The sequence below is a fragment of the Coffea arabica genome, chromosome 9c (assembly GCF_036785885.1).
Source record: "Coffea arabica cultivar ET-39 chromosome 9c, Coffea Arabica ET-39 HiFi, whole genome shotgun sequence".
NCBI lineage: Eukaryota > Viridiplantae > Streptophyta > Magnoliopsida > Gentianales > Rubiaceae > Coffea > Coffea arabica.
This window is the reverse complement of record NC_092326.1, coordinates 43,837,558-43,859,782: the sequence shown is the minus strand read 5'-3', so window position 1 is coordinate 43,859,782 and position 22,225 is coordinate 43,837,558. Positions and strand designations below refer to the sequence as shown.

Sequence of the window (22,225 nt, the reverse complement as noted above, 5' to 3'; positions counted from 1 at the left end):
ATAATTATTTTTTATTTTTTTCGAGCTCGACCTTGAAAATTACCAGCTCGTCGAGCTCGAGCTCAAGTTTGAGTTCAATGAAATTAAATTAAGGCTCGACTCGATAAGGTCAAAACTCGACTCGCCTCGGCTCGTTTGCACCCCTAATAGGGACAAATCTTTCCGCTAAAAAAAGGACTTTTCTTCCGCTAAATAAGAAAAGCTGACGTGTTTCGTTGTTGAGAAGATAGGACACACATCATACAATTACGACATTTTGGGTGAGTGTTGTTATGATTGCTTCGCTCATCCTATGCACAAGCGCCCGTCTCCAAAGATTTACTAACAAACTAAACTATTTTTGAAAATATTTTTGACAAAAAAAAAAAAATCCAAATCCGCCGGCCCAATCCAATTCTAAGACCCAATCTAATTCCAAGACCACCGACATAACAGCTACTCAGTTAGAGAGAGGACCTTTTTGTCTTCCCCTGTTTCTAGCAGAGCAGTAATGCAATGGACGAAGTACGCGTCCACCGTCTTTCTCACGTCACTGTGATGTGAATTCACATTTCACAATTGTTGTAGCAATCTTGACCAAACCAATTGCTACTTACTACTAAGTAGTAATGCAGCAGGTGCATTACTACTGGGATTTTGGGTGTTAGTACGCACCTAGCAACAGGTGCTCCACAGTCCTAGTTTAGTAGTTCCACATCGATTCCGAAGGGTTTGGGTCGGGCAATTAAATCCCGGGTTGTCGACTTTTGGAGGTTAACATGGGATTAGGTTTAATTATTTCAACAAAAAGTCATTTACTGGAGTTGAAGAAAGACAAACAATTGGAAATTCTGGGGTATTGGGTGCTAGTACATACTTAGCAGCAGGTGCTCTGCAGTCTTAGTTTAATAGTCCCACATTGGTTCTGGGGAGGGGTTTGGATTGGGTAGTTAAGTCCCTGGATTGCCTTCAAGAGTTGCCGGCTTTTGAAGGTTAATCTGGGATTAGATTTAATTATTTCAACAAAAAGTCATTTATTGGAGTTGAAAAACAAAATTGCTACTTATTACTAAGTAGTAATGCATGTGTGGTTGTAGTATTTAAAAAAAAAAAGAGTTAAAACTCAATAATAAACACTTCTTAAGTTTAGGGACGGCAACGAGAGCGAGTGCTTGCCTACGCTCACCCACTGGGGAAGTAAGAGGTGGGGGATGGGGCAAGACGGGAGCGGAGACAGGGAAAATTTTTCTCCCACTATTTTAAATGGGCCGAGGGGTGGGGGATGATACCTAGCCCCATCCCATCTCCCAAATTATCACTCATAGGAAAAATGGGGCAGGGCGAGGCAGGGCAGGTGGTGTGGGGAATTGAGGCAGGGAGTGGGGCAGGGCCGAGGGAGGGATCCCCGCCCCCTTTGCCACCCTACTTAAAGTCCTCAAATTTCTTTCTCATCCATTATTACAAAGCGTAACACTGGGTCAATAATTGCTTCCACATTGTGTAATTTGGTATACACACTACACAGCAACTGCCATCCACCTACAAGCTAGCAACAACAGATCATCTGTCTCACTTCTTTTTGTCACATTCTCTCTTATTTTTATTATATTATTATTTTTTCTTCATAAATATCATATTTTAATTCTTTTTGTATCTTTAAAATCCAATAACTATTAACTGAATAACACAAAATTTAATAAACTCAAAATTTAAAATGCATAAAAAAAGGAGAATTTTTTATGAATCTTCTACTTTATTTTTTAATTTTTTATTATATATTACTTTTTAAAAATTGTTGTATATATTTTATACTCAATTAGCAATAATTGGATTTTGAAGAAATAAAAATATGATATTTATGAAAAAAGAATAATAATATAATAAAAAGTGGAACATAGAGTGACACGGAACAAAAAATCCATTGCGCTAACTAGTGCCCGTATAGCTTATTCCCCGGATGTGACTCTCTCAAGTTCTCAACCTGCCTTCTCGGATATAATCGCTATCAGATCTTGTCGAGCTTTTTCCAAGGCACCTAACAGGTTCTCAGGCTTCCTTCCACCCGCCTGAGCAAAATTAGGCCGCCCTCCCCCTCCACCTCCACACATCTTAGCTACAGGCCCTATGAATTTTCCTGCTTGCAATCCCAGTTCAACAACCCCTGGACTAAAAGCAGCGATGAGACTCACTTTTCCTTCGCCCGGGCGGGACCCCAAGAACACGGCTGCTGGATCCTGTAATGCATCCAATAGATAGTCGGCAGCACTCCTCAGCGCATCTCCGTCAACATCATCCATCGACTCAACTAGCACCCTGGGTAACCAAATATCACAACAAACATCAGAATCAGCCACCTCTTTTGATGTCATGCATCATCTGGATTCTTCAATCAGTTCCATTTCACACACTATAGTGAAGACAAATAAAACAGGAATTCCACATTGAAGTGCCCATAAAATTGTGCAACGCAGTGGCTAATCAAATTGCTCCATGTGATTAGTCAGATGTGACCCGAAACCCTTTTGGAATTCGAAGCTCATAACAATTGAAGATCCCCGGCGTTCTTTGAATTCTCATTGTTAAGTTCAAAAGCTAAAATATTTCTCCATATGAAGTTTTCAGTAACTTCGCTTGATTAACCCAGCTACACTTAATTTGTCAGCATGTATATGCAGAATGAGTAATACTTTTACCTGATTTCTCTTGAAGTTCCAACAGACAATGCTTTGCACGTAATTGTTGAGGCTTTGAAGATTGCTGCTTTTGCATTTGCAGCAGAAACTTCATTTCTTGCGGCTCGTAATTCTTCCAAAAGTGCCTCCACTCTTGTTGTGACGTCTTCAGCTTTTACCTTCACCAATACTGAGTTTTAGTTCCAACAGATGAAAACAGCCAGTAATGATATTCAACTTCTTCCTCGTTTAGAAAGATCCAGTCAAAAAACAGAATGAGAGGATTTGTTCATCTGAAACGAAGAAGACAAAAACTCAAGAGTACTTTGTTACTCTCACGCTGGATAAAAAGTCAAATTTCAGTCAAAAGATGAAAAGAACTTCTCACAAATATCCACATGGCAACAAGATACAACGTCAAAAACTTATTAAGCAGTGAATTGAGTGAAAGTAAAGCATACTTTGAGAGTCGAGCAAAGCTGCTTCATATAATTATCTCTGGCGAGGATATGCTCAATAAATGCATCCCCAGCAACAGCTTCTATTCGCCTGATTCCACTTGCAATCCCCTGTTCAGATATTATCCTAAACCCACGCAGCTCAGAGGTGTTGTTGACGTGGGTGCCCCCACAGAGTTCCATAGAGACCCCTGGGACCTCTACAACGCGAACCTGTGGGTCATGAAGGTACTTAAAGGTTCAAAAACAGCAAACCAATCGAGGCTAAATCTACTTTTCCCCGTTGGCATTAGAAGGATGTTACTCCTCAGAAGTAGCATGTATCAAACCCATTTCTTTTACTCACAGATTGCAGTTTTGTCAATCAAAGCACTAGGTCATTGAACATCCGTTACAACCTATTTTTCCTGTATGAATATTGGTAGAAACCAGTTTTTAACTCCAAACAGGTTTGATTTCTTTTTTGGCTGCTTTACCAAGATAAAAGAATCTGGGATTTGTAGAATACAAGTAATTTCAAATTGCATTACAAATTATAACAGATAGTAGGTTAATTGTGGATTTAAATTGTCTAAATGTAAGCATGTTTTGCTGATCTTCCAGGAATCCTCCTGTCTTAAAGATTCAATAGGAAAAAGCATAGCAGATAATTTTTCTTCATGTATTAAACTTCCATGCGAGCAGCCAGCAGCAAAAGTTTCACCTGTAAGTATGGCATTTAGAAAATGGTTAACTAAATCAAGATCCATAGGTTTTCTCCAGACTCCAAACCAGATTTGTATTTTCTCGTAATGCTACCTGGATATGCAATGCAGACCATTCAATATACGTATTGAAAGTTGTAGCTAAGGAAGTTATACCTGATCTGCATATTTTTCTCCAAACATGGCAATAGCTCCTGCTCTTTTAGCATCGGTCAAAGGCATAACTTTTGTTTCAAGAAGTGTTGAATCCGAAATCCATCTATTTATAAGTCCTTCAATTTCCATGAGCTCATCATCCGTAACAGGTCGGTGGAAATTGAAATCGAACCTAAGGCGGTCAAAAGCCACCAGGGAACCAGCTTGTGATGTTTCCTCACCTAGTACTTGTTTTAGTGCTGCTTGGAGCAAATGAGTGGCGGTATGATGAACCTAGAGAACCAAATATTGTCAAAATTGTGCGAGGCAGGAAAGACAAGAAAATTCTAAAACTAGCTTAACATCCATAATACAATCTACAATAAACTGCAAAATCTTCCAACTGCAACATTGGCTTCTACAGTCCCACACCAATTTAAAATGGATGCTAACTTGCAGCAATATAAGCAGTACCTTAGCCCTTTGCCTCAGCTTTGCATCCACTGCAGCTTCAACTTCGAAACCAACCTCTATAACACCTTGCGTGACAGTGCCTTTGTGAAAGAATATGTTCCCTAGAGATTTCTGAACATCATTTATCTCAACAGCAGCTTTCTGATGGTTTCCAGCGTTGGAGACATATAAAATACCATGATCTCCAATTTGACCTCCAGATTCAGCATAAAATGGGGACCTATTCAGTAGAACTTCTACTTCATTTCCTTCGGAAACTTGAATGACAGGATTGCCATTTACCAATAGACCCTCAATCACTGCATTTGCGCAAAGGGTGTCATACCCAACAAATTCCGTGTCTGGAACCTTTTCTGTCAAATCAGCACCATTCTCAACCCCTAGTTTGATGACATTGTGTGCTGCCTGAGATTGGCGTTTTTGGTTCTCCATCTCAGCATCAAAACCATTCATATCAATACCTACACCACGTCCATCAGCGACTTCCTTTGTTATTTCCACAGGAAACCCGAATGTGTCATACAATAAAAATGCATCTTTGCCGGATAGACAAGGAGCAGTCCCACTTTTCTCCGAATCTAGCAATGCCTCAGCTAAAATTTGCTCCAGAAGCTTTTCTCCTCTCTCAAGTGTCTGTACAAAACGTAGCTCCTCCCTCTTCAATTCCTCAAAAATGCGGGCAGCTCTATTCTTGACATCTGAATCAATATGCGTACTTAATTGAATCACTCTTTCTGCAAGAACTGGTAAAAATGCGCCTTCTATGTCCCCAAGACCATCTCCCTTAATTCCGAGTAACCTGCCCATTCGAACAGCTCTTCTGATAAGCCTCCGTACTACATAGCCTCTACCAATATTGGATGGGATGACCCCATCTGATATAAGATAAACAATTGCGCGCATATGATCTCCAATAGTCTGAAAACAGTAGAAAAGGCAGAATAACAACAAGAACAAAGATAAAAGCATGGTATAATTTATGAATAAATTCTTTTTCACATACTTTGAGATATCTTTGGGTACAATCATCTGCAACAGCATATGAGACATTTGCCAATTCAGACGCCTTCTCTATAATTGGAAAGATTAAGTCAGTTTCATAATTGTTCGGAACCTGCAGATTCAAAGTTTACAACATGAATAATTTGCTATTGAAACAGTTGAACCATTTTACAAGTTACAAATGGAAATTCAGTTGATCGGAACAGCCAAACTTGAACAACCTCTCAATGCTGACACAACCAGTAATAAATATCGTCTCTTTGACATCAACTAAGTTGTCATTCCTTAGGACATCAATGTTTGGCTAAGCAACTACCTTCTGAAGAATTCGAGCCACGCGCTCTAAGCCTAGCCCCGTATCTATATTCCTCTGCTTTAAGGACTCCAGTGAACCATCATCCTTCTTGTTGTATTGCATGAAAACAAGATTATAAAACTCTATAAATCTGGTATCATCCCCGAGATCCTGATTATCATCAGAGCAGAACAGTGAAAATAACAAAGAGAAAAATGTAAGTAGAAATATAAATTCTGATTTGTACTTTATAAATAATGTTCAAGAATCAAGAGAAGATAACTACAGGAAAAAAGAAAAGGCAGCATTTGAAAGTTTAACTTGATCAAAACTTACGACATTTGACTCTCCCCTCTCAGGATGAAAATCATAATAAATTTCCGAGCACGGGCCACATGGACCAGTTACTCCACTGCTCCAAAAATTGTCATCTTCCCCAAGTCTTTTTATACGCTTTGCAGGAACACCGACCTGAACCAAGAAAGCATATAAAATTACGTCAATAGCACCGCCAACTCTGCCTCCGCTCAAATCAACATAGTCAGTATGTGTTTAGTATTTTGTGGCACAGTTAGACATGCAGCCGCAATAGTCAAAATCTATCTAATTTGACAAGAATAGGTTCTTCCAGGAAATAAGGAAAATATTCTTTGATGATTAAAAAACTAGTGAAGCAAAATATCTACAAAGAATAACATGCACATAAGATGCAAGACACAGATCCTTGGAATGAACATAAATCAACGTCGAAAATATATAATGTTCCTGGCATACTTCATCTTGCCAGATTGCAAAAGCCTCATCATCATCTTCATAAATGCTAATCCATAACCTGTCAGCTGGCAATCCAAACCTATAAATAAGCCAAAAGAAAAATGATTTGAAATGGTTGTGAACTGTTGTAGACTAATCCAGCTTTTCATATCAGAGATCTAAATTACTTTTCAAGTCCAACTTGCAGCAGCAATTCCTGACGAATATTACGGGAGTTGCAGGAAATACAATGTGGAATACAGAAAAAGATATTTCAATAGTAGGAAAGATACCCACATGAAACAGTACAACATAGGGGAATGATTTGGTATGCCAAGCTCAGAGAAATAGCAAGCATCACTAGGTGAGCTATTAAATTTCATGGAGGGAATTACTGTTTTAATAAAAAACAAACTGTGATCATGGAATTTTGATCTGGATACAGAGCTGCATCTGTAAGCTGATAATGTAATCTAATGATGCAGAATATAACAAGCATTCATAAAAAATACATTTTCATAATATTAAAATTGTCTGGATGAGCTGCAATTTGGAACCTACAAATACTTCAGCAAGTCCAATACTTAATTTACAGACCCTTACAGATAAAAGCAATAAAAAGAGTTGACAAAGTTGTTTGCACTCATCAAAAAAAACAAAACTTAGTTGATAGATTGTGGTAAGAAAATCTAATAATGTAAAAGCAGATAGAGGTCTCTCCAAAAGAATAACAAAACAAAATTTAGTTGATCAACTAAAGTAGAAAATTACTAAGTTAACAAAACATGCCTACTTAGTATCCTTTGAATGATCCAACAAGACAAAAAGGTCCTGCTCCCTCCTTCCCAAGGAAAAAAAAAAAGAGTGCAAACAAAAGGCAGAAAGCAAAATGATTCAAAACAGATCCAGTGAAGACTTGCTACATAAGGGTTGATTAGCACATGATGGCAAGAAAACTGAAAGTTCATCATCCATTAAAAAAAAAAGATGCATATATACATATGTACAGGAAAAAAAAAATTATAAGTTGTGGATGTCACTTAATTGATTGTGTAACCCATAATCATGCAACTAACATAAGATAAATTGCAAAAGTAATTTTAAAGATCCTGTCATTAATGATTTATTGACTAAAACATGGAAATGAAAATTTGCAATACTTACTCAATTGTGGAGAGCTCCCAGGCCCATTTAATTGCTTCCTTCTTGAAGTAATCCCCAAAACTGAAATTCCCAAGCATCTCAAAAAAAGTATGATGACGAGATGTTTGGCCTACATTCTCAATGTCATTTGTACGTATGCATCTTTGGGAAGTTGTAGCTCGAGGAACTTCTCTGGGCACCTGAGCAATAATGCACTACCATAGTTAGAGTAGCATCAAGAGTTGCATTACATGTAACTCTATATAGAGAAAATCACCACAAAATGGTACATGAAAGAGCTAGACTAATTATCATAGTTTAAAATGCATTAATGCTAGGTGTAATGTTCTCCCGCAGGGGAAAAAATGAACAAGTTTCCCTTAGTGTGAAGGGATTTAGTGTTTGCAGCTTCAGTAATTCGACATCTTTGATTTTTTCCAAGGAAAAAAAAACTTGAAAACACCTTTCCAAGAAATATGGGCTTGAACTGAAGCATTCCAGCAATTGTTAGTAAGACAGTTGGATCATCTGGCACAAGAGAAGCACTAGGAAGAATCTTATGACCTCTGGCAGCATAAAATTCAAGAAATCGCTGGCGAATGGAGTCACCACTATTGGGGAGATCCTTAACTTGATCTCCAACAAGTTTCTTAGTCGCGGGTTGCACTGAAGCTGAAATCAAGATCCTAAAAAGTATTATACCTCTAGAAATGGAGCATCTGAAAAGAAACCATGGTTTCATGACACAAGAATCAAGATGAAAACAGGAAAAGATATTGCGTACCTCTTGCTGTTAAGTGTACTCGCCCGGAATGCACAGAACAGGAGCTATTAGGATAAACAAGCTCCAGTGACTGTAAAACAAAGCCAGGAAAACTCCTCCAACCTGCTTTTGATGTTAATGATAAATTATTATACTTTTAAAGGTGCTAAACCAATAAGAAAATGAAATGGTATACTCCTACGCCATTTAAATGAAGTTTTATAACAGAAAAGAATCCAAGCCCCATAATCTGAAGTATAAACTAACGAAATTCCAGATGCAAAACTAATGAAATTCGATAACTTTGACCACTAAATAATGAAGCTACTCATATTAATCTCTAAATATAAGTAGGACAAGCTAAAACAAATATAAGGAACAATTTTCTATCGAGTCAAGGTTGGATGATTCCACTTAAAGCTATAACAACATGAAGCGATCCCCAGTAAAATACTAAGATGACAGTCACCGAGGCCCTATTTCTTGGAACTCCATTTTGGGTATAGATTACCTTTGTTGTACAAGTTCCAGTTACCGTCTAAGTACACTACTATTTGGGGGTTATTCGAAACAAAATACCAAACAAACCTAAATTGATCACCATCAAGATTAAGAGATGGATAAACAACATAAAAGTAATAAACTTAGATAGAGGATGGACTAGACTTACCAGTGGAAGAGGGACGATAGCAATGGGATTGGGGGACACGGAATCTTGAAGCGGGAAAAGGGACTAGCAGAGCTGCTTTCCCGCCAAAGCTGCAGGGCACCTTCAAACTCCCCATCTTACTTGCCACTTTTACCTTCAAATTTGGTGGGTAGTTATGCCCGTCGCATATGGGCTCTACTCTACTGGGCAGAGGTACAACTCAGAGGCTCTTCTTACTTCCTGGGAATGATGGGATATCATGTCCACATAGTTACGATCAACCTCCTCTCCATTTTCCCAGCCCTCAGGAGGTCCCTGATTCCTTTGGCTACCTCCAATTTTTACTTATCCGAAAGAAGCATTAGGATATTCCGCTACTCCTTCAGTCAGCAGTTTCTTTTTTTTTTTTTTTTTTTTTAAAAAAAACTTCCATCAATAAAGCTTTAAGATTTTGTCTCTTCTTCTTCTTCTTCTTTTTTCTCTTCTTTTGGTTGGCGGAGAGGGTCAGGGTGAGGGTAGCTAATACGTGGGGAGTATTAGAATCAAAGGTTTGAGAACCCACGGATAATTGACCTACCCTGCATTTTTTTTTATTTTTATATATAGACACAAAATATGATTTTTAATAAATAACTAAGTAATTTCTTTTTTCCAATTTGAGAGAGTGCAAGTGGTTTATAAGTTTCATTTATAAAGGTTATGACTTTGTTTTTTTAGAATATAATTTAATTGATCTAGAATTAATAAAAGAAAGGGTAATGCTTATTGCACTTTATTTTCCTCGTGTAAAATTTTTATCTTATTAAATTAATTATACATCAAGAAAGGAGGATTGGGTTGGGCAGTAACATCAGAGAGATTGTAAGTAGAAGATATTAGATTCAATTTCAAGATCTCCCACTTATGGAAAAAAAATCCTAATTTTAAAATTTCATATTTGGCTCAAAAGATTTGATTAAGAACATTGAAGTTGAGGAATGATTCGAACCTTTTATTGAATTACAAGGAAATTAATTAATGGATTTTAATGTAATTGTATTGGTTTCTGGATGATTGTAGTTTCTCTTTTTTTTTGTTTTATTTTTTTATGAATGCGTATTTGTAGGCCTGAGACCTTTTTTTTTTGGTTGATTATGCGTTGATTGTCAGATGAACATGTGGAATACAATATCAAATTAGTACATCGTTTTTTTTAGAGTAAATTTTATATACACTGACAGTGCATACACTATTATCGTTGGATCCATGACACATATGCAAAATTTGAATTTCAAATTCAAATTTTGTATAGTTGTCATCCATCCAACGCTGACAGTGTCTACACTGTCAATGTAGGAAAGATTAATCCTTTTTTTTTATACCAAAAAACTAAATAATAAAAGAAATGGAGCTTTCAATTGTCCGACCTTCTCCCAACGAATACTCTATTTCTGAATATCCACTAATATGCGAGACTTAAAGAATGGCTCATCTACAAGGTGTTGGACAAACACTCATCTCATATATACCCACTCCTATTTGGGGTTTTTTTTGGGGGGGGGTTGTTTTTAATCAAACTTCATTAAAAAAATATATATATGGTCAAACTCGAGCCTATTAAATATTAAACCGAATCAAACTCAAGCTTAAATTTTTACCTCATTAAGGATTGGAACTCAAATTTGAGCTCAAGTCTAAAAAATTTGAATTGAGCTTCGACCATTTATGAACAATAGGGGGGAATGCTTCGTATGCACATGTTGTGTTCATGCTTCCTACTTGAATTGATAAGAGCAATTGATGATCTGGAAGTTGAAATCTTATTTCCACAGCGATTCCTGAAGAGGTGATTTTTGGCGGGTAATTAGTCCAACCGAAATCAGCTCTCTTGTTAATGTAGTGAGGTGAACTCGATTATCTCACCTAGGGTGGAATGAAGTGAGGTTGCACGGTCGAAGTGGAAGGCGGGGCTTTTCCCCTGCGATCACTCCGACGATCAAGTTAGTATGAGAACAAGAATAACAAGAGTATGAGTGAGTGAACAGTATGCTTACTTGTTGGGAGTGTGTGTGGGGTATTTATAGAAGGAGAGTAGAGGACAGGGCGGAAGGCTCATGCTAGTGGGACCCACTCTCTGGCATTACGGCTCTGTCCCCTGTCAGGAGCCCTGACCCTGACACTGTAGCCTTCTGGGTATGATGACGGAGAGTATTGTGCAGGTGCCATTAAGTGCCTCCAGTGTTTTTCAGATAAAGCACTGGTCCCGGGTGATGTCAGGTGGTTTGACATCATCAGCGTGCAGCTGAGGTGGAGGTGCCGAGGTCACCTACACGGTAGACTAGAGATCCAGCCGAGCTCAGGAGTTATGCTCAAGACACGGATGAGCTCTGATGAGGGACGAGGTGGGTTCACCTCGGACATGCGGGGTGGCCGAGGTGAGCATCCTCAATAAGCCCCCCAATCCTCGGGAGCTCCGGGCCAGGAGGGTACCGAGGCTTCCTTGTGCCGAAGTCGTAAAGAGTCGGAGTCCCGAAACTGCTCCGGAAGATGCAGGGACATGACACGTGGGCGAGTCAGTTGACAGAACGTGGTCACTGGTAACCGTCGCGTCGTGAAATAGTGGGACGTTTCGTGCAGAGGGTGTCAGTCGAAAGGACGGGGCATTAATGAGGAGAGAGGGAGGCACGGCGTTTTGAATTCGAACGTGGCCATCTTTTCGCATTCTTGCCGCCTCTTCGGATTCCCCCCAAACCCTTATAAATAGGGGATCCTATTCACCGTATGGCCATCACTTTTTTTCTTTGCCTGCGACTTGCAAAATTTACGAGTGTTGCCGAGATCAATCCTGCCAGCCGAGATCCCAGTCGAAGTCATCATCTTCGTTCGATACCGTAGTCAACAGTAAGTATCTTTCTTTCCATCTCGTCTTACACACATGGCCAAAATAGCTAAGACCCATAAAGAAACCGTGACACCGAGCTACCAGACCGAGGTGAGGCCGGATCCTGAAGAAGTGACGACTTCCAGCTCTGAGGGGTCGACGCCGAGTTCTGAGGAAGGATCAGCCGAGGTGAGAGCCGGCGAGGCAGGCTCGGAATTGGAGTCATCCGAGATGAGCGAGGGTGGTTCCGAGGTCGTCTACGATACCGAGCTCGGGACCGAGATACCCCATGACGAGGGCGTACCGGAGCCAGTCGCTCCGAGGGACGCGGCTAACATCGATTTCGGCAAGATGCCGAAGTTTAGAAGTCGCATAGGAAGAGATAGGGCCGAAAAGGTATTAAGCAAGTACCCTTTCCGGCCGGGGTATATCATCACACCGTCCGGGCCAGATGACTCAGCCGAGAAGCTCCCTATGGGTATGGTGGCCATCTACGTCCAACAGTTGGAGGTCGGGCTGAGGATGCCGACGTCGAGGTTCTTGAGAGACGTACTTCGTCACTTCCGCGTGAGGATTACTCAGCTCACTCCGAACGCCGTCCGCATCATCGTAAGCTTCGAGATGTTGTGTCGACATCAGGAGGTGACTCCCTCTGTGGATTTCTTCCGCCGATGCTACACTCTCAAGGCGCATGGGACGGACAAGGGATAGTTTTATATCTGCAACCGGAACAATGCCATCCCGAAGTTCGTGATTGGTGCTCCCAACTCGATCAAGAATTCGAAGCGCGACTTCTTCTTTGAATCCGGAGTGGACTTTCCCAGGGGTTTTTGGTGGAGGCCAATTAAAGCGAATGCCGACCCCTCCGCAGGGGATGCCGAGAAGGAGACCTTCCAGAAGCTGATGGGGTCAGGACTTCGGATATACAGTTTGGACTACCCCAAAGCCGTGTTGGTTGACGGGGGGATTAGCCGAGCTTTGCTCAGTCCTGACAAGGCTCCCTTCACTTCCACTAAACTTAAGAAACCTTGTAATTTTTCTTTCATGGCTTTTCTTTCATTTCGGCTGTGGCAAATAATAATGTTTGTTTCTTGTGCAGTGGTCAAATTGTCCGATATCGTCACATCGGGCTCGGCCGAGGTGGCCAAAAGGTCGAAGAAGAAGAGCTCCGATGAGACGTCGGCCCCTCCGCCGAAGAGGAAGTCACAAGAGCAGGCCGCCAAGACTTCGGCGGCCAGGAGCACTCCCGCCACGGCAGCTCAAAGCAGCTCGCCCGCCACGGCTACTGGGTCTACCTCTCCTGTGTCAGAGGGAGTGCCTCTTGAAATTGTCAGGGCACTCCCGCCTCCTTATGGCCGAGGTAAGCAGCTGAAACCCCCAATCAATCCGGTCTCGGGGACCTCACTATGGAACCGTTTCCATAGCCCCCCGATGTTTTCTGGGAAGGAGAAAACGCACCCCGGCGAGCACTGGTGTCCGAACTGGACACTTACGGTCAACGACAGGTGCAGCCATCCTCGGGTTGCACAAGAGCTGGTGATGCAGTCGACCTTGCCAAGGGACTTGGAGTATATGAAGAAACTGACTCCGGCCGAAGTGGTTCAAAGTTTCATGGTGACCACAGCTTCCAACTCAGCCTTTGTGGCCGAGATGACACACCGATACTGTGCTCTGGTCGAGGAGCAGGACTCCGGCAAGTTACAAAATCAGATCTCCAAGTTGGAGAAAAAACTGGCCGTGTCCGAGTCTGAGAAGGCCGAGCTTCAAAGACAGCTTAAAGAGGCCGAGACGAAGGATGAGGAGGCCGTGGCTACAATCAACAGCCTCAGATCGGCCCTCGAGGAATAGCAGAAGAGGGGGGACGAGGTGAAGAAGTCCCACGAACAAGACCTCAAGAGTGCTGGGGCCTCGGCCGTGGATGCATTTCGGAGGTTCGAAGACTTCACCCTGGATCTCGACCAACTACTCGCGCCGAGCTTCATGTTCGGCTTCACGTCAGGCGTGGACGCGGCCGCAGTTCACCTCTCCTCCGAAGCCTTGGAGTCGCTGAAAGACAATGCCAACTACAATGAGGACTCCAAGGACTTGTGCGACCGGATGGCCGAGGGCGTCCAAACTGGAAAGAACTTGGCCGAGATCCGGGAAGAATTCAACAAATGGCTATCAGAAATCGACGAGGTGTTTGATGAGGATGGAGGAGAGAGGCTGAGGGAGACATCGGCGAGAAGGTCGTCGAAGAGCCTGGAGGGGGAGAAGGGGTTCACCCCGACGGAGAGGAGACCGGAGAGAAGGCTGCCCAGGAGGGAGCCGAGATAGGGGTCGGCTCGTAGATATTTTAGTAGGGTTCCGAGGTGGGAGATGCTTAGTAGCACTTCCTATCTCGGTCTTGTATTCTCTTCTGTATTGTCCTTTCATTAAATGAAACGTCTATTTTTCTCATCTCGGCACTTTAATTTCTTGCTTTGACTTCGTCCCTTGTTTGTTCCCCTTATTTTTGAATAGCGTAATATCGATGTTGAAAAATAACATAACATTCGAAATCATTACTTGATTAAAATTCAAGCATAATACATTTTGAGGTTCTCGGCATGTCAAGACCTCGACACTAGTGAGCCATCTCGGTAGTTCAGTTTACAATATCCCTTAAGGTCAGATTCCACAACTCGGTAAGGGCCTTCCCATTTCGGGCACAATTTCCCTTGCGGTTCAACTCGGCTGATCGAGTTTTTTCTGAGAACCAAGTCTCCAGGCTGGAATCTACGGTGTCTGACGCAGGCATTGTAATAGTGTGCCAGTGTGTTCTTGTAGGAAGCTATCCGGGCTGAGGCGAGATCCCTTCGTTCCTCGACGAGGTCGAGATCCAGCTGCCTCTCTTCGTCGTTCACCTCGGCGGCATAGGTTGCCAGGCGAAGGCTGGGGGTAAGGATCTCGGCCGGGATGACAGCTTCGGCGCCGTAGGTCAAGGAGAAGGGGGTCTCTTGCTTTACTGACCTCGGCGTGGTTCGATACGATCATAGGACACTGGGAGTTCCTCCACCCAAGATGACCCAACTCGGTGTAACCGGGTCTTGAGACCATGCAGGAGAGTTCGGTTGAAGTTTTCTGCTTGACCGTTGGCCTGGGGGTGGCCCACCGAAGTGAAATGTTGTTTGACGCCAAGGTTTGTGCACCAAATTTTAAAGGGGTTTTCGGCAAATTACCTTCCATTATCCGAGATGATGACCTGAGGTATACCGAAGCGGCAGACGATGCATTTCCAAAAGAATTTTTGAATTGCCAACCCGGTGATGGTCCTCAGAGGGTCGGCCTCAACCCACTTGGTGAAGTAATACACAGCGGTTACCAGAAAGGTATAACCCCCGACGGCCTTGGGGAAAGGACCTATGATGTCTGTCCCCCATTGCTCAAACGGCCAGGGTGAGGTGACGGGTACCATGAAGTTTGAGGGCTGGTGGTGCTCGGGGGCGTGGACTTGGCAGGAATGGCAGTCGAGAACGAGGTCTTGGGCGTTTTGTCGAACGGAGAGCCAGAAATATCCAAGAATCAAAGCTTTCTTGGCTAACATCCTGTGGCCGACGTGGGCTCCACATAGGCCCTCGTTAATCTCGTGAAGGATCTGGCGTCCTTTCTCGGGTGTAACGCACCTCAGCCACGGACCAAGGTAGGAGCGCTTGTACAGCTCTCCATCGCGGAGAGCATACCGAGCAGCAGCCTTGCGTTGTATCTTCCTCGCCTCGACTCGATCTTCGGGAAGGGTTCCCTGACCCAAGAAGAGGATGAACGGGGTCATCCAAGTATTTTCAGAGTGCACAGGGTAGGCCACATCTTCCATGTATCCCGGTTCATTCAGAACTTCCACTAAGACTGTCTTGTTGAGGTCAGAGAATGATGTGGAAGCCAACCGGGATAAGGCGTCGGCCCGCTTATTCTGAGACTGGGGTATTCTTTGGATTTCGAAAGACTCGAAGTACGCGGTGAGTTGGTGAACTTTGGAGAGGTACCGTTGCATGGTCTCATCATTGGCCTCGTATTCACCAAGAACTTGGCGTATAACGAGTTGGGAGTCACTGCGAACGTGGATTTGCTGGGCGCCGAGCCTGCGGGCCAGCTGGAGTCCAGCAATTAAAGTCTCGTACTCGACTTCATTATTGGTGGTTGGGAAGCCAAAGCGGAGGGCGTACGAGCATACTTTTCCCTAGGGGCCCTCCAGGAGCAATTCAGCTCCGCTGCCCTCTCCATTAGAGGATCCATCTACATACAATGTCCACAGGAATGGGGTGGACACCTCGGCCAAGGCGAAGGTGGATTCCGAACCTTCCGTGAAGGTGAGTTCGGCAAGGAAGTCGGCTAAGTCTTGTACTTTTATGGCGGTGCGGGGCTCATATGACAAGTCATACTCTCCCAATTCGACAGCCCACTTGGTGAGGCGACCGGAAGTCTCGGGTCGCACCAATATCTGCCGAATGGGCTGGTCGGTCTTGACGGAGATGGGATGAGCAAGGAAGTAGGCCTTCAATCGCCGAGTTGCGTGGACTAGTCCCAGCACCAGTTTTTCCACCTGAGTGTATCGAGTCTCCGGCCCGCGGAGAGCTCGGCTGACGTAGTAGACTGGTACTTGAGTGCCCTCATCCCGGATAAGAACAGCGCTGACAGCCTCGTCGGCTGTGGAGAGGTAAAGGTAGAGTTTCTTCTCGGGCCGAGGTGAAGCGAGAGTTGGTAGGGATGGAGGTACTGCTTTAGCTTGTTGAAGGTAGCCTGGCACTCCTCAGTCCAGGTAAACTGATCAGCCTTTTTTAGCACCTTAAAGAAGGGCAGAGTTTTCTCAGCAGACTGGGACAAGAAGCGATTCAGCGCGGCCAGGCGTCCATTCAGCCTTTGGACTTCTCGGATGTTCCGAGGTGGGGACATGTCCTGAATGGCCTTGACCTTGTCGGGGTTGGCCTCGATTCCCCGGTGGGAAACCAGATACCCCAAGAATTTTTTCGAGATGACGCCGAAGACGCACTTCTTGGGATTGAGCTTCATCCTTGAGTCCCGTAGGACACCAAAGACCTCCCTTACGTCCGACAGAAAGGCTGAAGTGGTGAGGCTTTTGACGAGAATGTCGTACACATAGGCCTCCGCATTGCGGCCGATCTGATTTTTGAAGAGTCGGTTGATCAGCGTTTGGTAGGTCGCTCCGGCGTTCTTTATGCCGAACGGCATGGTAGTATAACAATAAACACCTTGGTTGGTGTAGAACGCCGTCTTCTCTTGGTTCTCTTCACTCATTCCTATTTGATGATATCCTTTGAAGGCATCTAGGAAGCAGAGGATCTCATGTCCCATTGCCGAGTCGACGAGGGCGTCTATCCTCGGTAGAGGGTAGCAGTCTTTGGAGCATACCTTGTTGAGCTCGGTGAAATCCACGCACATTCTCCATCCACCGGTGTCCTTTTTGACCATGACTGGATTGGACAGACAGGTGGGGTATTGGACTTCGTGAATCATCTTGGCCGACAAGAGCTTGTCGACCTCATCCGATATGGCCTTGCTACGTTCGGGGCCGAAATGCTTTCGTTTCTGCCGCACAGGTCGAGCCTGTGGGTTAACGTTGAGTTGGTGAATCATGAGATCGGGTGGCACTCCGACCACTTCATCTGCGGACCACGCGAAAACGTCTCGGTGGTCCTTGATCAGGGAGATCATTTCTTCTTTCAGGGGTGAGGGGAGTCTGGTCCCTATTTGGACTATTTGGTCATGTTTCGCTTTATCCAAAACCACTTGTTCCACCTCATCCCCGGGCTCAAACCTGTTGGGTTCTCCTTCTTTCTGAGGGTCGATGCAGTCTATGGAGAGGACCGCTGGTCTCTTTTCTTCTGACCTTGGCGAGGGTCGGGGTATGACTGCTGCTTGAATGGTGGCCAGGTAGCATTCCCCGGCGGCGCCCACGTCGCTGCTCACCTCGGCCATCCCCGCAGCTGTTGGGAATTTAAAACTCAGGTGGTAGGTGGAGTATACGGCTCTCAAGGCGTTGAGCGTGGGCCGGCCTATCAGCATGTTGTAGGGAGAGTCTGCTTTGACCACCGTAAAACTGATAGGCACAGTTCGGCAGCGTGGATGACGCCCGATAGTTACCATCAGGGTCACCATGCCCTCCAAGTGGACGACGTATCCCCCGAAACCGACAAGAGGGGTTCTGACAGGAGTGAGTTGCTCTCTGGTCAGTTTTAAACTCTCGAAAGTGCGGTAGTACAAGATGTCTACCGAGCTTCCGGGATCGACATAAACCTTTTTGACTATATAGTTATTAGTGAGGACCTCAATCACGAGGATATCGTGATTGCTGGAGGCGGCGGGGACAGGGTCGCTGGGACCGTAGGTGATCACGTCGGATAACCGGGAGCTCGGCTCGGCCGCTTCCATGCCGGCCTGGTGGTATGTCCGTTTCCGGGAGTTCTGGCTGTCTCCCCCCGTTGGGCCACCCGCGATCGTGTTGATCACCCTGGCGATGTTTGGGTCGTAGCCTGGCGATCCGTCGCGTGGAGGCCTCTTTTCTTCCTTACAGTCCTCGGGACCTCGGCATTGAAGTTTTGTGTCCCGCCTGTCTTCTCGGCGGGGACCTCGGCTCTCCCGGTGGGAGGCGCTTCGGTTGAAAGTTCCATCCTTGCGGACAAACTGCTTCAAGTATCCTTGGCGGATGAGGTTCTCAATTTCTCGTTTCAAATCATTGCAATCTTCGGTCTCGTACCCAACATCTCGGTGGTAGGCACAATAGAGGTTGGAATTCCTCCTATCCCTCCTCCCCGGGATCTCAGGAGGGGTTCGACTGATGTGATTCTGCCTCATCACAGTCAAAACATGGGATCGGCTGGAATTGAGTGGTGTGAGCTCGGCGTCCGAGGTGGACGACCTTCCCTTCACGATCCGATCGAAAACGCTTCGGCGGTCTCAAAACTGGCTGGATGAGCTGCCGGGGCCTTGTTCAGCTCGGCCGGTGTCTTTCCTCCTCCTGGGATCTTGCCCCGTACGAGATGCTTGGGCTTCTCGCTTCATGCGATTTACATCCTCATTTCGGATTCTCTGGTCCACTCTTTCCCAGAGTCTCCGAAGTGTACGGGGGTAGTCCCGATGGATTTCGGTGTTGAAAATCCCTGCCACTAACCCGTTGGTGAAGATAGCGATGGTTACCTGCTCGTTCTGATCAGGTATCTGCACATTCTCCTCGTTGAACCTTTGAACATACGAGCGAAGTGACTCGCCCTGACCCTGCTGCAGGTTCAAGAGGTAAGCTGAAATCTTTGTTATTGGTCGGGACGATACAAAACGGTGGATGAACCGGTCTATCAGCTCATCCATGGAGGAAATACTCCTAGGTTCTAAACTCCAGAACCACTTCCGGACAGTTCCATGTAAGAAGATGGGGAAAGCCCGACAGAGCACAGCGTCGGGGACGCAGTAGAGTCGGAATGCGGAGATGAAGGCGCGGAGGTGATCCTCGGGGTCATCTCGGCCGTCATAGGTGTGCAAGTTTGGAAGCTTAAAGTTCGGGGGTACCATCTCCCCATTGATGTCATCAGTGAAGGGCGGAGCCCTCATGTAGTCAGAAACTAGGCCCCCGGGGCGTCGAGGTGGGTCCTCGGACCGTTTCCCTAGCAGTCCCCGGGAAAACGCCCGGGAAATGGAGGCAATTTTGGAGATTGCCTTGGAGGAGGCGTGCCTGGAGGTACTCCGAGAGAGACGCCCCTCATCAGAGTCCTCACCTGAAGGTACTTCAGTGGACTTCGTCGATCTCCTCTTGGAAGACTCGATTTTTCTTTCGCTTGCCTCTTGAGGTACCTTCCTAGCTCCTCAAAAATGTTGGGGTTGTCAGTTACGAACTCGGCCATCTTGGCGATGGCGTCTTCGTTGTTGGGTTGGGTCCTTTGGGACCCTTGCTCTTCAGAAATGCGATCTTGCTGGACTCTCGAGGTCTGTCCAACCCCGGTCGAGGGAACTCTTCCGCTTCTGGAGGGCGTGGATCTCATTTTAGCAATAGTCTCGTTTCCACAGACGGCGCCAATTGAAGAGGTGATTTTTTACGAGTAATTAGTCCAACCGAAATCAGCTCTCTTGTTAATGTAGTGAGGTGAACTCGATTATCTCACCTAGGGTGGAATGAAGTGAGGTTTCACGGTCGAAGTGGAAGGCGGGGCTTTTCCCCTGGGATCACTCCGACGATCAAATTAGTATGAGAACAAGAATAACAAGAGTATGAGTGAGTGAACAGTATGCTTACTTGTTGGGAGTGTGTGTGGGGTATTTATAGAAGGAGAGTAGAGGACAGGGCGGAAGGCTCATGCTAGTGGGACCCACTCTCTGGCATTACGGCTCTGTCCCCTGTCAGGAGGTCTGACCCTGACACTGTAGCCTTCTGGGTATGATGACGGAGAGTATTGTGCAGGTGCCATTAAGTGCCTCCAGTGCTTTTCAGATAAAGTACTGGTCCCGGGTGATGTCAGGTGGCTTGACATCATCAGCGTGCAGCTGAGGTGGAGGTGCCGAGGTCACCTACACGGTAGACTAGGGATCCGGCCGAGTTCAGGGGTTATGCTCAAAACACGGATGAGCTCTGATGAGGGACGAGGTGGGTTCACCTCGGACATGCGGGATGGCCGAGGTGAGCATCCTCAATTCCTGTTGAAATTGACAGAGCTGGTCCTTTCAAGTTCTAAATTTCGTGTTATAAAGCCTCGAACGTCCGTGTTAGCAGCATGATCAGTTCCAAGACACTTATCAAGATGGCCAGGAAATGGCAGAAGTAAGCAACAATTCACAGGAGGAGAATTTCATTTCCAACTAGAGACAACGAAGGTGAAAATTTAGAGAGTTGTAGCACAATATCAAAGGTGGCCATTTTATTGTCTACACTGCTGATCAGATGCGCTTTTTGATCCCTTTAGCTTATCTAAACAGCGACATCTTCAGGAAACTATTGGAGATGTCGAAGGAGGAGTTCGGCCTGCCAAGTGATGGTCCCATCACATTACCCTATCATGCTGTCTTCGTTGAATACATTCTCTTCTTGATAGGCCGAGGCAGCATAGCTGGAGATCTTCAAAAAGCTTGGCTCCTGTCAATTACTACTACTGGTCATTGCTCATCATCATCCTTGTGCCAAGAAAGGAGAGATGACCAATTGCTAGTCTACTAAATTCACCACTGTCTATCGGCTTTGGAATCATCAGATTAGGCAGGCATATATAGCTCTGAATTTCATATTTATTCTTTGATCTTTTCGAGTGACAATTGTCCTGTTGGGAGCTACACTTGGCTCTTTCATCCTCAAAACATGTTGTAATTAGAAACCAATTCATCTGGTGGCAATTAAACCATAAATTCAGGCTGCCATTTGTATCCGCGGACCAGCTAGCCTAGATCTGTATTGGATGTGGAATAGACTATGGGCAAATTCCTGAATCATGTCCTTACTTCAGATCAAAGCCAATATTTTTGAAAATCGGACCGGCCTGTTGAACTGCGAACCGGCCATGCCTTTGGTACGGTTCAGTTAAAAACCCAAAGAATTAATTGAACCGATCAAAACAGATCAAGAACCGGTTAAAATCAGTAAAAATTGAGAGGTTCAACTGGTTTTTATTAAGTATTTATTTTTTAAAATAAATATTTTAGTTTTATTCAAAATTTTTCATACCAAAATGAATAAAAAATTATTAAACCTTTGAACCGGAGTTGAACCGATTGAACGGATCGAACCGTAAACCGAAAGGCTTTTCGGTTCACTCTCCGGTCCAATTTTAAAAACATTGATCAAAGCGCACCTTTTAAGAGTTTCATAAATCAAAATCTCGCGCTACAACGGTTTTATTGTTGCATTCTTCTTTTATGTCGTCATGCATGGTCTAAGAACGATTATATAAGGGCTGCACTCCCAAGTTTCAAGTAGTCTAATGTCCCCCTTTTGTAATATATGTGATTTGTACTCCACAATTGATGAGATTATTTCCGGACTAATGAACCGAGTCTACAGCACAAGCTGACCTGTCAAGATAGAGACACAATCGAAGATGTGTCCTCCGATCTAGCTCCGATGCTAAATTCAATTATGTAAGGGATCAGAGTAAAAGCAACACTAGTTGGGTTAGTTATGAGCAAGAGAGAAATTAAGTCAAAATCCTCTCTTTTCCCTCAAAGGAAGGGGAATATTTATAGTAAAGATACTGATAAGATAAATGATGGAACCTACTTCTCGTTACCTGTAAGAAGTCAACCTAGAACGGCGGTGTCAGAGGTAGGTCTGGGCATGACAGCGGCGACAGTCATATCAGCCTATCTAGCATGAGTCAGCTTTTGCCTGTA

The 22,225-nt window shown here is 44.6% G+C and overlaps 1 protein-coding gene across 3 annotated transcripts; it reads right to left on the bottom strand.

Moving 5' to 3' along the window:
• Nucleotides 1-1,834: 1,834 nt before the first annotated feature.
• On the bottom strand, nucleotides 1,835-9,577 carry LOC113708570 (alanine--tRNA ligase, chloroplastic/mitochondrial). Of its 3 annotated transcripts, none has more exons than XR_003452429.2 (13): nucleotides 9,049-9,577; nucleotides 8,400-8,501; nucleotides 8,079-8,287; nucleotides 7,637-7,815; nucleotides 6,494-6,572; nucleotides 6,056-6,190; nucleotides 5,741-5,890; nucleotides 5,426-5,536; nucleotides 4,423-5,340; nucleotides 3,970-4,242; nucleotides 3,113-3,322; nucleotides 2,673-2,944; nucleotides 1,835-2,292 (listed from the first exon to the last, which is right to left on the bottom strand). XR_003452429.2 is itself a non-coding variant. In XM_027231042.2 (13 exons), exons 1-13 carry the CDS (start codon nucleotides 9,161-9,163, stop codon nucleotides 1,956-1,958), a joined length of 2,976 nt encoding a protein of 991 aa, XP_027086843.1. In that variant the 5' UTR covers nucleotides 9,164-9,575; the 3' UTR covers nucleotides 1,835-1,955. The 3 variants fall into 3 exon arrangements, 2 of the variants coding, with proteins under 2 accessions (XP_027086843.1, XP_027086844.1); XM_027231042.2 differs by having other exon boundaries at nucleotides 2,673-2,830; nucleotides 9,049-9,575; XM_027231043.2 differs by lacking the exon at nucleotides 9,049-9,577 and having other exon boundaries at nucleotides 2,673-2,830; nucleotides 8,180-8,287.
• Nucleotides 9,578-22,225: the final 12,648 nt, after the last annotated feature.

Coding starts and splice junctions, on each gene's coding strand:
- LOC113708570 (XM_027231042.2), bottom strand. CDS start 9,163: ATGGGGAGTTTGAAGGTGCCCTGCAGCTTTGGCGGGAAAGCAGCTCTG. Junction 6,573..7,636: donor TGGGAGCTCTCCACAATTGA/GTAAGTATTGCA, acceptor GCTTATTTATAG/GTTTGGATTGCCAGCTGACA. Junction 4,243..4,422: donor AGCTGAGGCAAAGGGCTAAG/GTACTGCTTATA, acceptor TTGGTTCTCTAG/GTTCATCATACCGCCACTCA.